This window comes from Labeo rohita, chromosome 6 (genome assembly GCF_022985175.1).
Source record: "Labeo rohita strain BAU-BD-2019 chromosome 6, IGBB_LRoh.1.0, whole genome shotgun sequence".
Taxonomy (NCBI): Eukaryota; Metazoa; Chordata; class Actinopteri; order Cypriniformes; family Cyprinidae; genus Labeo; species Labeo rohita.
Window position 1 is genome coordinate 34,680,320 of NC_066874.1, and position 17,270 is coordinate 34,697,589.

The 17,270-nt window shown below is 32.4% G+C and overlaps 2 protein-coding genes across 2 annotated transcripts in view; one reads left to right on the forward strand and one right to left on the reverse strand.

Moving 5' to 3' along the window:
- kif5ab (kinesin family member 5A, b) overlaps positions 1-1,569 on the reverse strand; it is a 35,874-nt gene extending 34,305 nt beyond the window's left edge. Inside the window, exon 1 of the mRNA XM_051112703.1 lies at positions 1,149-1,569. Within this exon, the coding sequence (XP_050968660.1) occupies positions 1,149-1,277 (129 nt within the window). The 5' untranslated portion in view covers positions 1,278-1,569. The remainder of the gene's footprint in view (positions 1-1,148) is intronic.
- A 2,801-nt stretch (positions 1,570-4,370) lies between these two features.
- On the forward strand, positions 4,371-16,593 carry dctn2 (dynactin 2 (p50)). The gene is made up of 14 exons (XM_051112710.1): positions 4,371-4,552; positions 5,410-5,478; positions 9,924-10,020; positions 11,274-11,335; positions 11,435-11,533; positions 12,176-12,336; positions 12,467-12,617; positions 12,695-12,760; positions 12,908-12,946; positions 13,074-13,151; positions 14,426-14,497; positions 14,588-14,690; positions 15,881-15,972; positions 16,053-16,593. The coding sequence occupies exons 1-14, from the start codon at positions 4,517-4,519 to the stop codon at positions 16,137-16,139; spliced, it is 1,212 nt and encodes a 403-aa protein (XP_050968667.1). The 5' UTR covers positions 4,371-4,516; the 3' UTR covers positions 16,140-16,593.
- Positions 16,594-17,270: the final 677 nt, after the last annotated feature.

Genomic DNA, 17,270 nt, shown 5'->3' on the forward strand with positions numbered 1-17,270 from the left:
TGACTCATATTTGAGTTAAAAATGTCTTGATGGATTTGTTTCAGCTTTTGTCTTGTCAAGGTGTTAACTGATGGACTGGAGTGTTGTGGATTACTTTGTGGATCAGCTGTTTGGACTCTCGTTCTGACGGCACCCATTCACTGCAGAGGATCCATTGGTGAGACAACGATGGAATGACACATTTCTACAAATTTGATGAAGAAACAAACTCAACCAAATCTTGGATGACCTGAGGGCGAGCACATTTACAGCTAATTTTTATTTTTGGGTGAACCGTTTCTTTAATCTTGGTTTAAGATAAATCCAGGATCACAGTGTAAATGTAGTCTGATTATTCTTGCAGCAACTGATTTTACATCGAGACTCAGATTTTACTCCTCTGTAGAGTTTGGAGCAACTGAACTAGCAGATAAACCTTGATTTAATACAAGTTACTCAATCCTCATTGCTGCAATTCACCCACATAGAGATTTTTTGTCAAACCATGAGTCATAACCAGAGCACATAAAAACAAACACTTTAATTCAGACTTTCCATCATTGCTCTTGCAGAGAAATGGTGCTCCCTGGATTTTAGCAGCGGTGAAGCCCATCATGTGTGTTAATGTGTGGTGTGTGTGTGTGGGCGTTGGTGGGTGTGTGTATGTAAATGAACACGGAGGAGACATGTAGGACGATGCCAAACTGAATCTATTTCTACACTATAATAAAGCATGCATTTATTACAGATCTCACTCTGCTTGTGTGTGTGTGTGTGTGTGTGTGTTTGAGTGTGTGTATTGTTCCTCTGGGAACATGTGTAGGGTGCTGATCCCTCAAATTCTCAGACATAAGGTGTTTTATATATATTGATATGTGTGTAATGCTTTCATAACCACTTATGAAGTTCTCATGCGAGTGAAATATTGTTTAGATATTTATAAATGCACTTGTTTGCATGCATAAGCATGTGCACACGACACAAGTCTGAGTTAATCAGATCATCAGCATGCACTGGCAAGTATTTCATTAAAAATTAACATCACCATCTGGAGGAGTGTGAAAACGAAACTTTGAAAATAGGTGTTGACTGCGATTCATCTGCGTCACCTCACCTATAAACAACTCGCTATTTATAAAATATGAAGAGGAAAACTAGTTTAAACTCACCCCGATGATGACAGTGTCATCTCCTTGAAATGTGGGAATACATTTGTCCCCGCGGAGGATTTCGGACTGGTTGAGGGGTCTGAAGCGACACAACACCCTGATGTTGCATTCTGCGCTGACATCAGCCATCCTGCGATGCTGCACTAAAGCCGCCTTTAGATACAACAATGCGTTTCTCTTCTGATCTATGAATAATTCGCGCAGTCCTCTGTAGATGAATGGCTTTTATTGACAGGCGAAACTATCAGGGTGAATGATCCGTTTGATGACGTCTGCAGCAAATCAAAACATCTTGCAAATTGCATCCGTCGCTAAAGCCCGAGAGCCGAGCGGGTAATAGTAAAGAGTGTTCTTGTGAATCGCTCTCTGGAGGTTGTGTTGTGAGTGTTAGTGCTGCAGAAGTGCAGCGTGATGCTGCAGGGATACGGAGACACACGCGCTTGGCACCGCGGCGCTCTGATTGGCCGCTATTTGACAGGGGGCGGGGCGTGTGCTGACTCTCGCATCAGCACCACTGGTTAACTTATATTTTAGACAAAAACTCACCAGTTGAGAAGAGCACCACGAAAGCTTTATGTATTGCGTGGTGCATTATTACTGATCCTCAAACCCTTTCCAAATCTGCAGTCAGACTAAACCCTGGTTTGCTGGTCTTTGCTGGTTTACATTGTTTTGGCTGGTTTCCCAGCTTGACCAGCTGACAACTGCTCCAATGGTGTTAATATATATACGCATTAAAAAAGAAAAACAAACAAATTAGTGCTGGGCAACGATTAATTGCGATTAATCGCATCCAAAATAAAGGTTTTTGTGTACATAAAATATGTGTGTGTACTGTGTGTATTTATTATGCATATAGAAAGAGACACACATACAGTATATATTTTGAAAATATTCATATATTCATATCATTTATATTATATATAAATATATTTAATATATGAACATAACATATTTTTCATGCATGTGTATTTATATATACATCAAAAATATACACATATATTATGTACACAAAAACTTTGGATGTGATTAATCATTGCCCAGCGCTACAACAAATAAATAAATAAAAAATTGAAAATATGAAATATGAATGTCAATTATAATAAATTAATTTGAACTTAAATGTGGTTAATCAATATATTGCAAGTTATTTTTTCAGCTGCTTTAAGGCTTAAAAACTTTTCTTTGGAAGAATAACAAAACGGTTTTGGTAATTTCTTGTGATGTTCCCTTTAATATCATAATTATAAAAAATATATTATTATTATTATTATTTAATTATTATGTTTTATTAAATATTTTATTTCCTATATATTAGGTGAATTCAGGTAAATTGGGACAAACTTTTTGCTGGAGAAAACACCCAAGTTAATGTGAATTAATCCCAGTAACTGTTTGTTTGTTTTTTCCAATAACTAACTAACTAAATAAAAAATTTGTGCTGTCAAACGACTAATTTTGATTAATCGCATCCAAAATAAAAGTTTTTGTGTATATAATATATGTGTGTGTACTGTGTGTATTTATTATGCATATATAAAGAGACGCACATACAGTATATATTTTGAAAATATTCATATATTCATATCATTTATATTATATATAAATATATTTAATATATGAACATAACATATATTTTCATGCATGTGTATTTATATATACATCAAAAATATACACATATATTATGTACACAAAGACTTTGGATGTGATTAATCATTGCCCAGCACTAAAACTAAAATAAATAAAAACTGAAAATGAAATACTGAAATATGAAAGTCAGTTATAATAAATTAGTTTGAACTTAAATGTGGTTAATCAATATATTGCAAGTCTTTTTACAAGTTTTAGGGGATTCCTTTTTTCAGCTGCTTTATGGCTTAAAAACTTTTCTTTGGAAGAATAACAAAACGGTTTTGGTAATTTCTTGTGATGTTCCCTTTAATATCATAACTATAAAAATATTATTATTATTATTATTATTTAATTATTATGTTTTATTAAATATTTTATTTCCTATATATTAGGTGAATTCAGGTAAATTGGGACAAACTTTTTTTTTCCTGGAGAAAACACCCAAGTTAATGTGAATTAACTGTCAAAATAACTGTTTGTTTGTTTTTTCCAATAACTAACTAACTAACTAAAAAATTGTGCTGTCAAACGACTAATTTTGATTAATTTCATCCAAAATAAAAGTTTTTGTTTACATAATATATATATATATATATATATATGTGTGTGTGTGTGTGTGTGTGTGTGTGTGTGTGTACTTGTTTTTGCTACATTGTGGGGACCAAATGTCCCCACAAGGATAGTAAAAACCTGAAATTTTTGACATTGTGGGGACCGGCTTGAGGTCCCCATGGGTACAAAAGCTTATAAATCATACAGAATGAGGTTTTTTGAGAAGGTAAAAATGCAGAAAGTTTTCTGTAAGGGTTAGGTTTAGGGGTAGGGTTAGGGTAAGGGGATAGAAAATACAGTGTGGACAGTATACAAACCATTGCGCCTATGGAGAGTCCCCACAAAGATAATAAACCAGACGTGTGTGTGTGTGTGTGTGTGTGTGTACCTGGTATTTATCACGTTATGGGGACCAAATGTCCCCACAAGGATAGTAATACCAATAAATTTTGACCTTGTGGGGACATTTGTGAGGTCCCCATGAGGAAACAGGCTTATAAATCATGCAGAATGAGTTTTTTTGAGAAAGTAAAAGTGTGCACAGTCTCCTGTGAGGGCTAGGTTTAGGTGTAGGGCGATAGAAAATAGGGTTTGTACAGTATAAAAACCATTACGCCTATGGAATGTCCCCATAAAACATGGAAACACAACATGTGTGTGTGTGTGTGTGTGAACTGTGCATTTGTATACCTATATATAAACGCACACACATGCACGTATATATTTTAGAAAATATGTTTTTATATATATGTTTTATATATATACATACATGTAAATATTTTCAAAATATATACTTTATGTGTGTGTATTTATATATACATAATAAACACACATATTATGTAAACAAAACATTTATTTTGGATGCGATTTATCGTTTGACAGCATTTCCTTTTTTTCTACTCTGAGGCTTGAAATAATTTTTTAATCACTTTGAAATACTTCCAAAGTTGGAAACCATTTCCAATCTATCAGTATACCATCACAAAAGCCTGATCCCTTAATTCTCGCGATATAGCGCGAGGTTTGGTGTGTGACGTCACAGCTGTCACTGTGGCAGGCGGCCTGTCTGTGTTCGCTCCGACTCATCCGCTTCATCGGCCGGTTAATTCTCCTTTCAAACCGCATTAAAGAAACACGCACCGCACATAGAATCACATTAAACTGCTTTTCCCCAGCGTGCTGCAATGGCCGACCCGAAGTATGCAAACCTGCCGGGCATCGTAAGTGATTCATTCAGTTTGTAAACAACAATAACAGTGCGGTGTGTTAGCATTAGCCGCGGCTAACGGTCTGAGCTGATTCAAAGCGGAACATTTATTTATACCTAATGTGTTCTGAGTAAATATAAGCTGTTACAGGGTTTTTAAAGTTATTGAGCTGTCTGAGATGCAGTTAGAGTTGTCTGAGATTGTTGAGAGGAGTGTTGGCTAATGTTTGTGACTGATGCTCGTCATATACATAACACTCACAATTTATAAATATTCTTTTAATGACATTTTTTCCGGTTTCGTTGCTTGTGTGTTGTGTAAAGGGGTTGTTGCACACCTTTATTTTGCAGGCAGGATTGTAAGAAATAGATGTTTGTGAAGGGCGTTGGCCAGATGTGAGATTGGTGTAATATAATGTCAGTATTTTAATATGTCACGCTATAGCAGTCGTTCATTTGACTTGTGTCGGTCTGTGTTGTTTACATGACCGCCTTAGACTTACACTATTGATCAGTCACTATGGGGTTCCAGTGTTGGTTATTTCATTTAGTCCATATATATTTATATTATATCAATTTTTTATACTCTGTGTTTGTCTGTGTACATATTCATGGTCTTAAAAGTCAGAGCAGACCATTTTAATTTCATAAAGTCATGGCATTAAATGTTGCATGCACTGTTGTACAGTGCAAATATATAAAACTTCCTTAAATCAAGATGCGTTTGCTTGAGATGCAAATGTAAATTCTTAAAAAAAAAAAAAAAAAAAAAAAAATCAGCAAAGTGAAGTGAGTTAGTGCTTAAAACAAGAATGAAAGTCTGTCAGCGGGTTATGAGAACTTTGTTGAAATGACATCATTTCCTCCCAGGCCTCCAACGAGCCTGACGTCTATGAGACGAGTGATCTGCCCGAGGATGATCAGGCGCAGTTCGAGTCGGTGAGTATCTGCGTGTGTGTGTGCAGTATTTGTGTGTGTGTGAGACTCACATTTGAGCTAATTATACTTTCCCTCCCCATTTACTAACCCACCATCACTGTCTGACCCACTCCGGATGCTAGTTTGTGCAAGTAAGATGACCTTGTTTAACTGCATGGGTTGAAATCTTCCTGCCTTTCAAATGTTTTCTAATCAGGGACAGTCGTGCGATTAGCATTGGGATGTTGTTTGATTTATTTGAGCTATGAACAGGTTCTTATATTCTTAGTTTTGCCTGTGTGTGTCATATTTATGATAAAAGTCTGAACTGGTAAAGTTTGGTACAGGTTGTAACCTGCTAGACATACAGTAGTAATTAAACTATGATGAATAATCTCTATGACTGGTTTACTCCTGTACTTTTATGGCGGTCACTTTGGTTATAGAATAACGCTCATGTTAATATAAACAGAATTGTATTCAGTATTTCTAACTTTAATCTGTAAAGGACGTGGAGTGACATTTAGCAGCTTAAGTGTTTGTTTTAGGAACAAATGGTGCTAAATTTGACAGTTTAACAGAAATAAAGTGTGTTTCACTTCCTTCTAGGGCTGTGCAATTTGTGAGAAAAAACATATTAGCAATTTTTCTGATTTGAAATTTAAATGGCACAAGATTTGCTGTGTTTGTTTGTTCAGCTGAACAATTAAAAAAATATATATACTTTTTTATTTTAATGCATATTTAATACCAAAAAAAAGTCATTATCAAGGCTATATTTAACTAAACCATAGAAAACATTTAAAGTAAATATTACCTGAAATAAAATGAAATAGTAAACAGCTTATTGTATTTCAGCTAGTAAAAATATATATATATACAATTATATAATAGTGATTATTTTATTTTTAATGTACAACTGTAAAGATACAATACTAATATTTATGGTATATTTATGTATTTATTTTATTGTATTTAATATATTTATGTTATTACAATTTTTATTTATGCGGTAAACGGCAGGGAGCCCTGAAGCTTCTCTTTTGTTAAGAGCAGGCAGTTTTATAAGCACTTCTCAACACAAGTATGGGAAAGATGCAAATTGCTTTCACAAATGCACATTATAAGTGACCCAAACTCACAGTAGAACTTCACTCTGAAACGTGCAGCAGCACATATGTTTTGTGCATAAATTAAATTAAACTAAAATGCAGACTTTGGGATTTGATAATTGCAGTAAGCCAAATTACAGTTCTGGTTTAATTACTATTAATTGTGCAGCCCTTCTTCCTCCAGTCTCTGTGTGTGTGTGTAACTCCAGCTGTTTCTCTGGTCTGATCTGGATGCTGCATCAATTCTTTCATCCTTCTTATTCCTGGAGCGATGAAGTCTGTGTTTCAATCTGTAGACTAACATCTGCTTTCTCTTCAAAACAGCACGACTAATGTTTGACACGAGCCGCACACGCTTAAGTTCACGTGACCCGTGTGCTTTGTGTACAACTCTGGCTAATCGTTCTTGCAGCCGGAGCTCACTGACCTGTGAGCGCTTTTGTGTTGATATCATGATCAGATGTAGTAACGCACAGGCATTATTCAGCGTCAGCTTAGAAACGGAGGCCTGCGGCTCTAATTAACAGACTCTGATGAAATAAACAAGCAATCTCACAAAGCAGCGCTCTGTTCTCCTCTCCCTCCAGCTCCTGTTGTGCATGTCATATGATAACTACATTAATATCTCTCTCTCTCTCTTTCTTTCTCTTCCTCACTCTCTTCTGTTTTTCTCTTTCTCTTTTGCTCTAACTGTCTTTGGGGACCCAAGGAGCTGGTAAGAGTTTCTGATTCCCCTTTAACACCCAGTGACTCCTCTAAACCAATCAGATGTCTGATCGTGAGCTGTGCATGTGCGTCCGTGAACTCGCACACATCTGGAGCGTAAATGTGATTGGCTAAAGTGTGCTGTAAAGGCCGAGCTGTCAGAAGGGAGTTTTCATCAGCTGCACAAAAGGATTTTACACATTGATTCTAATTATCACAGAAAATCATTTTAAATTGTCCTTCAGTTTGAAAACCCCCCATAAAGATTTTAACATTTATATATAGCATTTTGTGTTATGCAATATAAAATAATATATTACATAATATAGAATTAAAATTAATTCTTTGTATATTTTGTACACTGTTATTATTATTAATATTATTATTATTTGTTTTTCCTAAGACTTATATAATACTCATGCTTATAGTGCTTAATACTTAATATATTTGTTATTATTAATATTTATTAATTTATTAATTAATTTATTTATTTATAGTAATACTTAAGATTTATTAGGAAGACTTATTTTTATGTCAAAGTATACTTGTAAACTCTGTATGTGTATAGTATAGTATAGTATAGTATTAAATGTAGTGCATATATAATTATTGTCCAGGTATGCACAGTTATGGACCAATAATATATTTATTATAATTATTTATTAATATATTTATACTTACTTTATACCAACGCTTATGATAGTTAAATAGTACTTAATATACTAATAATTAAAATATTTATTATTATTATTATTAATAATAATAATATATTTATAGTAATACTTAAGATTTATTAAGAATACTTATTTTTATGTTAATATATACTCTATCAATGTATGTAGTATAGTATAGTATAGTATAGTATAGTATTAAATGTAGTAAATATAATTATTGTCTTAGTATGCATTATGGGCCAATAATATATTTATTGTAATTATTTATTAATATATTTAGACTTATACTAGTGCTTATAATACTTATATAATACTTAATATACTTATAATTAATATATTTATTATTATTATTATTATTATTATTATTATTTTTTATTTAATATATTTATAGTAATACTTAAAATTAATTAAGAAGACTTATTTTTATATTAAAGTATACTTATACTCTATCAATGTGTATAGTATAGTATTAAATGTAGTATAGATCGTTATTGTCCAAGTATGCACAGTTATGGGCCAATAATATATTTATTATAATTATTTATTAATATATTTAGACTTATATTATAGTAATACCTAAAATACTTGTATAGCACTTGATATACTTATAATTCTTAATTTATTTATATTAAATTATTTATTAATTATTTATAGTAATACTTAAGATTTGTTAAGAAGACTTATTTTTATGTTAAAATATACTTATACTCTCTCTCTGTGTATATTGTATAGTATAGTTTTAAATGTAGTATATGTAATTATTGTCCAAGTATGCACAGTTATGGGCCAATAATCTATATAATTAATACATAATTAACAATTATGTATATTATATAATTTATTACACATTAACTTGTAATAATTTACTTAAATTACTTATAATAATAAAACACTTACATTAAAAGGTTATATATGAATAATATTCACTACATTATGTATAGTATAGTATGTTATAGTATACTTGTATTATCATGTAAGTATCCTCAGTTATGCAGTAATATTCTCAAAACAGCTGCTATTTCATCACTAGTGCAGATTAGTATTAACTGTGATGCATGTAGAGCTCCTTAAACTTTTGACAGGAATGTTGCAATGTAAAATGTAGAAGATAAATTAGAGCATTGATTTGTGAAGCTCCAGCATCATCTCTAGTGTGCTGTCATATCCTCAGCTCAATAATTCTCTGTCTCAAAGCTCCAGAATGAAAAAGTCTGTACATTTAAAGTGCTGTAAACTGCTGAAAACGTCCTTCACGCTGACAGTCCCGGCCAATTAAAACGGAAAAGTGTCCGAATGCTGTGTGAGTTCACCGTACGCTTGCGTTCATCAGACGCTCTGTCTGTGGAAGTGTGTGTTCGTGTTTCTCCAGTGTAATGACCACAGTAGACACGCAGATTCATAGTGGACAGTTTTCCCTCATAACAAGCCTTTAGTGCTGTTTGCTGAATTAGATTTACATTAAAGAAGGAAATAGAGACACGGACCAGTAAGAAACTACCCTAGTAACACACTAAACAGCAGTCATAACACTTTAGCAAGCATTCAGAGCACACTAATATTGAGTTTTGCAGAGTCCAGCGAAGATGTTTTCCATTTGCTGCTTTATTTTAGATGACGCTCGAGCTTGTTAAACACTTGTGCCGTCAGCTTGAATTTCTCCCTGTCGTTTATTTTCAGATTGATGTGTGTGTTTGAGAGAATAAATGCATGATGGACTATGAATTGTTTATTCCTGAGTGATTAAATCGGTGTTCTGCAGAACCTGAGCTGGACGGGTGTTCTTAAATCGACGTTCCAATCAGCCACGCCCTTCTGTGGGAGGGGCCTAACTGCCTCAAAGATTCAACCAATCAGAGCCTGAGAATTGTCTCCTCTGTAATCAGCGAGGCGTCTAGATCTCCTCGTTTAGCCGCAGCATGTGTGTCGTGTGTGCGTTTGTGTTTCTCGTGTGATTGGTTTGTGACTCGTCTCGCAGGAGGAGCTGTGCAGCGACAGCGTGGAGCGGATCGTCGTCAATCCCAACGCCGCCTACGACAAGTTCAAAGACAAACACGTCAGCACCAAGGGTTTGGGTGAGGAGAGCCATTTCATCCAGCCCTACCCCAACAGCATTATTTTAGCATCACTCAGATACTATTATGCATTTTATTCATATTTGAATATATTTGAATATGAACAATTAATTGTGATTAATCTCATACAAAATAAAAGTTTGCCTAATATGTGTGTGTGTATATATGTATATATAAATACACACAAATTAATGTATTTATTTAAGAGAATTATGTTATGTAAAAAATATTTTTATTTATATATAATCTATGAAAATTATAATAAATATATATACTTGTATATATTTTTTTAAATATGTACATGACTGTGTTTGTATGTATGTATACATAATTACACACAGTACACACACATATATTAGGCAAACTCAAACTTTTATTTTAAACATTTGACAGCCTTAATACAAATTTTAATGATGCTTTTTTTTAAGGTATTATATTTTTATTTTAATTTTAAAGTTTTAGTAATATTTCTTAGTTACTTTTTTTTTTTTTTTTTTTTTATTTCAGTTTTAGATATTTAAATACATCAAGTTAAACTAAATAAAAATGAGATTTTTTTTAATGTATTTTATTTCAGCAAAAGTTCATTTTTATTTCAGGTGGTTTTGGTTTTACTTGCTCACTGATGTGTTTCTAAATGAAATGCTTATGAATGTATATGTATTTGTGAATGTTCAGTACATCCAAGCTATTATAATTAATGCAGACTGAAAAATCCTTAATTCTTTAATCGTCTGGGCATCTAAATGGTCTTTTAATAAATGACTCATTCATAATTCATCTTAATGTTAATTTGTAAACAGTTTGAGTTAAATGATTAATTGAGCACAGATTGCAGTGGTACAGTTTATACATCTATGGCTCAGTGGTATTTTAGTTTAGCTGAGATTCTTTTAAAGCCTTTACTAATATTTTTGTTTATTTATTATTATTATTATTTAAGATTTTAAACTTTTAAAGTTTTAGTCATTTTTGTGGTGTTTTTTGGGTCGTTTATTGGTCTATATATTTTTTTTCTTTTTATTTCATTATTGCTTTATTTATTTTAGTACTTAAAGTTAAACTAAATAAAAATGAGACATGCTGCCCTGCTGAAATAAAATAATTTTGGTTTTTTTTTAGATTTTATGTTATTTCAAGTAACAAAAGTTACAATGGTTTTAAGTCAACTATAATAACCCTGCTGTGAAATTGAGTCTGGTTTTGCTTTTCTCTGACTCTAATGTTCTCTGTGTGTGTGTGCGCATGTGCAGATTTCTCGGACCGCATCAGTAAGAGTCGCAGGGTGGGCTACGAGTCTGGAGAGTTTGAGCTCGTGAGTGATTCGCTCGTTTATCATGAACCTCTTCATGATTCGTTTAGTTTTCTGGAGTCTCTCAGCGTTTGTCCTGATTTGTTTTCTCTGATCCTGCAGTTAGCTGAAGGCTGTGGCGTGAAGGAAACTCCTCAGCAGAAATATCAGCGACTGGTTAATGAGATTCACGAGCTCTGCCAGGACGTGGAACGTATTCAGGTCAGAACTAAACATCTGCTTCTCTTTCAGTTACCCGTGTACTCATGTACTCTCACCATCTGCATCATATTCACTAGTGTTTAAAAGTTTGGGGTTAAACTTTTTTTTTTTTTAAGAAATTAAATTTTTTATTCATCAAGGCTGCCTTAAATTAATCAAAAGTGACAATAAAGACATTTATAATGTCACAGAATATTTCTATTTCAAATAAATGTTGTTCTTTTGAACTTGATGTTTATCTGAGAATCCTGAAAAATAAAATGTATGACTGTTTCCACAAAAATATTATGCAGAAATGTTTGTTGAGCAGCAAATCAGCATATTAGAATGATTTCTGAAGGATCATGCGACACTGAAGGCTGGGGTAATGATGCTGAAAATTCAGCTGCGCATCACAGAAATAAATTACAGTTTAACAGATAATCACATAGAAAACAGCTGTTTTAAATTTTAATAATATTTTAGAATTTTTACAGTATTTTTGATCAAATAAATGCAGCCTTGGTGAGCAGAAGAGGCAGAAGAGATGTAAATCCTACTGTGTTAGTTAAAATCTGTCCATTTAGACAGGAAGACACTGTTGGACATGCATGCGACTTGATTGCTTTGTGTTTTATGTGACATTTATGTGTGTTTCCGCAGGCCACGACTAAAGAGAGCAGCGCTGAGGAGCGTTTGACTCCGGTGGCTTTGGCGCAGCAGGCGGCGCAGCTCAAACAGCAGCTGGTTTCGGCTCATCTGGACTCTCTGCTCGGACCCAACGCTCACATCAACCTCACCGACCCTGACGGAGCGCTCGCCAAGTGAGTCAAACATCTGCTTCAGATGTTCTAAAATACATTTAGACTTCCCGATCCGCAGATACAACACAGGGCGTTGCGCGTCTGCTGTCAGATGGGCGTGAAGCTGTTCTTTGTTTTCTCTCGGGCGCAGGCGGTTGTTGACTCAGCTGGAGGTTGCGCGGGGCGTGAGGAGCGGCGCGGGCGGAGAAGGCAAGACGGCGGCACCCAAAGGACCGGATGGAGTGATTCTGTATGAGCTCCACAGCCGACCAGAACAAGAGAAGTTCACTGAATCTGCTAAAGTATGTGCTTTATCAAACGGCCAGTGTGATGTCACTTCCCGTGGCTGCTTTTTCAGATGTTGTGTGTGTGACTGCAGGTCGCTGAGCTGGAGAGACGACTGGCTGAACTGGAGATGGCGGTGGGATCAGGCTCAGAGAAACAGGTGCGTGAGGTGCCTTTTTGATTCAGTTTGAGTCTCTGAATAAAATTGAGTTGTGATTCTAACTGTATCAGACTGTATGAGCCATAGAAGAATGATGGAGCAAATATGACACTCAACAAAAACATGATTTGTTTGTGTGTGCTGTAGGGTCCGCTCAGCGCTGGAGTTCACGGATCCAGTCTGACGGTAAACACCAATCATCACTGTATCAGCACCATCCGTATTAACATTCAATATCTTTATTTCATTTATGAAATAAAATGTATCATGAGTGAATGTGGTCGTGTGATGGAAGGTCATTTCCTGTGTGCAGGACACTATAGAGCTGTTGCAGGCGCGGGTCAGTGCCTTAGACGCCGCCACACTGGACCAGGTGGAAGCCAGACTACAGGTAAAACCAGAAACCGTGATGAACCATTACAGAATGAACATCTGAAGTGTTTGATCAGTGTCGGACGCTAATGACTCGTTTACACTGAAACTGATGCTGTTAAATGACACAAGTTCATCTTTGCACCAGTTCATCATCCTCCTAGTTTTGTGAAAATGTGCCTTTATGAATGATGTTTCTTATGTTGTGCATGTTTTTGTGCATGATGTTTCTAATAATTATATATTATAGATAATATATATTTTGAATAATATTTTTGGTTTGTAAAATTATATTTTGTTCTGCAACATCAACAGATTTTATTATTATTATTATTATTATTATTAATTATTATTATTTAGAAATTATCATTATTAAAAAAAATAAATAATATATATATATATATATATATATATATATAAATTGTTAAATATTTTGATTGTAAAATTCTTTTATTATTAAATATTTTATTTTTTTAATATTATTATGTATCAATTATTATTATTATTATTATTAATATATATTTTTAATAATTGTTGAATATTTTGTTTTTAAAATAATCTTTTGTTCTGTAGCATCAAAGATTTTATTACTATTATTTTTAGCAGTAGTAGTATTTATAAATTATTATTATTATTCTATAATTGTTTAATAGTAATGATTAATGTTTGCATGATTATCTGTTGTTCTGTAGCAACAAACAATTTTATTAGCAGCAGTATTAATCCTACATAATAATAATAATAATAATAATAATAATAATATAATTGTTTAATTAATTAAATAGTTTTAATTCATTCATTATTTTTTATTCATTCCTAAATAATGATTTAATTTATATTAATTAAGTTATATTAATCCCCACATAATAATAATAATGATTGATTGATTGATTAATTCATTAATTAATTAATTTTAATTCATTATTTTTTATTAATCCCTAAATAATAATCATAATAATAATAATTATTATTATTATATTAATAATAATAATTGTTTAATTAATTAATTTTAAATTAATTTATTCATTATTGTTTATTAATCCCTAAATACTACTAATAATAATTGTTATAATAATAATAATAATAATAATAGTTTAATTAATTAATTTTAATTCATTTATTTTAATAAATTCATTAATTAATTAATTTCCCTAAAAAAATAAAAAAATAAAATAATAATAATAATAATAATAATAATAATAATGTAGTTCTTATTTAAATTGTTTTTAAAATGTTATGTTTTTATATGGAGCTATTGTTGTGACTCTAGTTGATTCTGAGCTTTTTTTTCAGAGTGTTCTGGGGAAGATGAATGAAATCGCCAAGCACAAGGCGGCCATTGAGGACGCTGAGACCCAGAATAAGGTGCGTCCACAATCCCCCGCCGTCCCGCAGGACTTTAATAGTGTTAGCGCTGTCACTGATCTGTGGTGTGATCTGTGTGCTGTGTTTCAGGTGTCTCAGCTGTATGATGTGGTTCAGAAGTGGGATTCGATGGCCACGTCTCTCCCGCAGGTGGTGCAGAGACTGCTGGCCGTCAAAGAGCTGCACGAGCAGGGTACATCACTTCATCTGATCACCTGTCGTTCTCTTTCAGCTTCTCATAACACATTTCACTTTGGCCTGAAAATCAATCAAAAATTTGGCAAATATTGTATTAACGTTATTAGTGTCATTATTAATCCCCAAAATAATAATAGTTATACTATTTTAGTAGTAGCAGTATTAATATATTATAGTAATATTCTTAATACCCAAAATACTATTACTCCTACTACTTCCAGTACTTCTGATGATAATAATAATAATAATAATAATGATATTGTTACAATTATTTATTATTATTAGTTTGCAAAATGATCTGATGTTCTGTGTTGCTCTGTAGCAGCAAAATAATAATAATTATTAATTATTATAATTATTATAATTATTATTATTAATATTATTATATTATTCCTAAAATAATAATAATGATAATAATAATAATAATAATAATAATAATAATAAATAAATAAAAATATTAAAAAATATATAATATAAATTTTATTGTTAGAATTACTAGTAATAATATTATTGCGGTTATATTTTTGATATGTTTATATATTATTAATATATTATTATTATTATTATTATTTTTCCCAAACAATAATAATTATAATATATTGTTTATATTAGTATAATTAATATATTTTATTATAAATAAAAATAATGAAGTTATTATATATATATATATAAATAAATAAAATTATAATAATATAATTAAATATGTTTTTTTATCCCCAAAACAATAGTAGTAAGTTATTATTATTTATTTATTTATTTATTTTTTTATTTTTTTTTAAAAATTGCAGGATGATAACAGTTCAGTAGCAGCGAACTACTCTGGCTATTTGCAAAAACAGACAACTCAAATTTTTTGAAATTTTCAAAAATCATGTTTTTGTTTTTTGGTTTTTATCTTAACGTGTTTGTGTTTTATTGTAGTTAGCTGTTTTTTTTTTACTTTATATCCAAATAACCCAACTGTAGTTTGATTGAAATGAACTGGAATGCACAATCGAAAACATGATTTTTCTGTTTATGCAAGTGGCAGTAGTATAGATTTTATATTGGTGAAACAGGGCTTGGACATTAGTTTTTAGATTCATGTGTAAAATAATTATCATAGCAATAACAAAATATATGAAGTATTTACATGGAGTGTATTATGATGTGTTTGTCTTATTTTCACGGTCTGTTGTCGTGCAGCGATGCAGTTTGGGCAGCTGTTGACCCATCTGGACACGACACAGCAGATGATCAACAACTCTCTGAAGGACAACGGCACTCTGCTCACACAGGTCTGTCTCTCCTCCGTGTCACCGAAACACCAGTCCATGTAAACACTCATTAATTAAACATGCTGCTCTTTACATTGCAGGTCCAGCAAACCATGAAGGAGAACCTGCTGGCTGTGGAGGAGAACTTCGCCGCGCTGGACCAGAGGATGAAGAAGCTCTCCAAATAAAGCTGGTTCATCTGGCGTGAGGAGAGAGTGAAGGAAGAGGGAGTCCATTAGAATCCAGCTCCGTTTCTCATGCCGCCCTTTTGTTTTTCTGCAGAGTGTCGAGACCAAACGTTCCCACACTACAGAACCTCCTAAAGCTTCTCGGCTCCTCCCGACGGCGCCTTCGGCTGCCGTCCCTCAAACCTCCACGTCTGAAACTGCCTGTTTGAGTTCTGTAGCGGCTAAAGATTTTAGGCACTTTCCATCGTGATCCACATGGACTTTGTTTTGAAGGCGAGGAGACGCTGTGTGTGTAAATACAGGCTTATCTGTACTTTAACTCGTTCTCACGAGCGATCGCTTATAACCGTTATTGTATTATTAATGTGTGGCGCAGAGACCACAAATGATGATCATTTTCCAATGTAGAATTTCAAATGCATCTCTGGATAATAAAATGCTTCCAGAAATCTTTCATATTGTTGTTTCTTGAATGTTCACAACATTACACACATTTTTCCAGCATTCCCTCACTAATACATTCCAGCTGATTTTCCGGTTACGGTTACTTTTTTGTAGTTGTTGTTTTTTGTTTTGTTTTTAAGATTTTACGTTATTGTAGATTTGTTTATATATATATATATATAATTTTTTTTTGGTACATTATACTTTTTTATTATTATTTGTATATTTTAAATGTATTTTTTTGTACATTTTGCATTTCTGTGGCTCTATATTTCTAGATTTTTTTGTTAATTTTACATTTTTATGAATTTGCTTTTTTCCATTTTTGTACATTTTTTTTTTGTACATTTTTTTTGTGAATTTGCATATAATTACTTTTTTATTTTTTGCAGATTTTAAATGTATTTTTTTTTTAGATTTTGTGAATTTGCATATTGTTACATTTTTGTAGATTTTTTTGCAGATTTTTTACATTTTTGTTAATTTGTACATTTTAAAGTTTTTGTAGAATTTTTTTAGTTTTACAGTTTCACATTTGTGTTCCATTTGTATATTTTTGTATTTTTTTTTTTGTTCATTTAACATTTTTATGAATTTGAATTTATTTTTGTAGATTTCATACATACATACAATTTTTTGTGAATCTGCATATCATTACATTTTTGTAGATTGTCTTGCAGATTTTTA

Excerpts from the sequence above, each read along its gene's own strand:
- dctn2 (XM_051112710.1), top strand. The coding sequence starts at position 4,517 with ATGGCCGACCCGAAGTATGCAAACCTGCCGGGCATC. Across the intron at positions 12,947-13,073 it reads TTCACGGATCCAGTCTGACG|GACACTATAGAGCTGTTGCA; the intron begins GTAAACACCAAT and ends TCCTGTGTGCAG. Across the intron at positions 14,498-14,587 it reads ACGCTGAGACCCAGAATAAG|GTGTCTCAGCTGTATGATGT; the intron begins GTGCGTCCACAA and ends GCTGTGTTTCAG.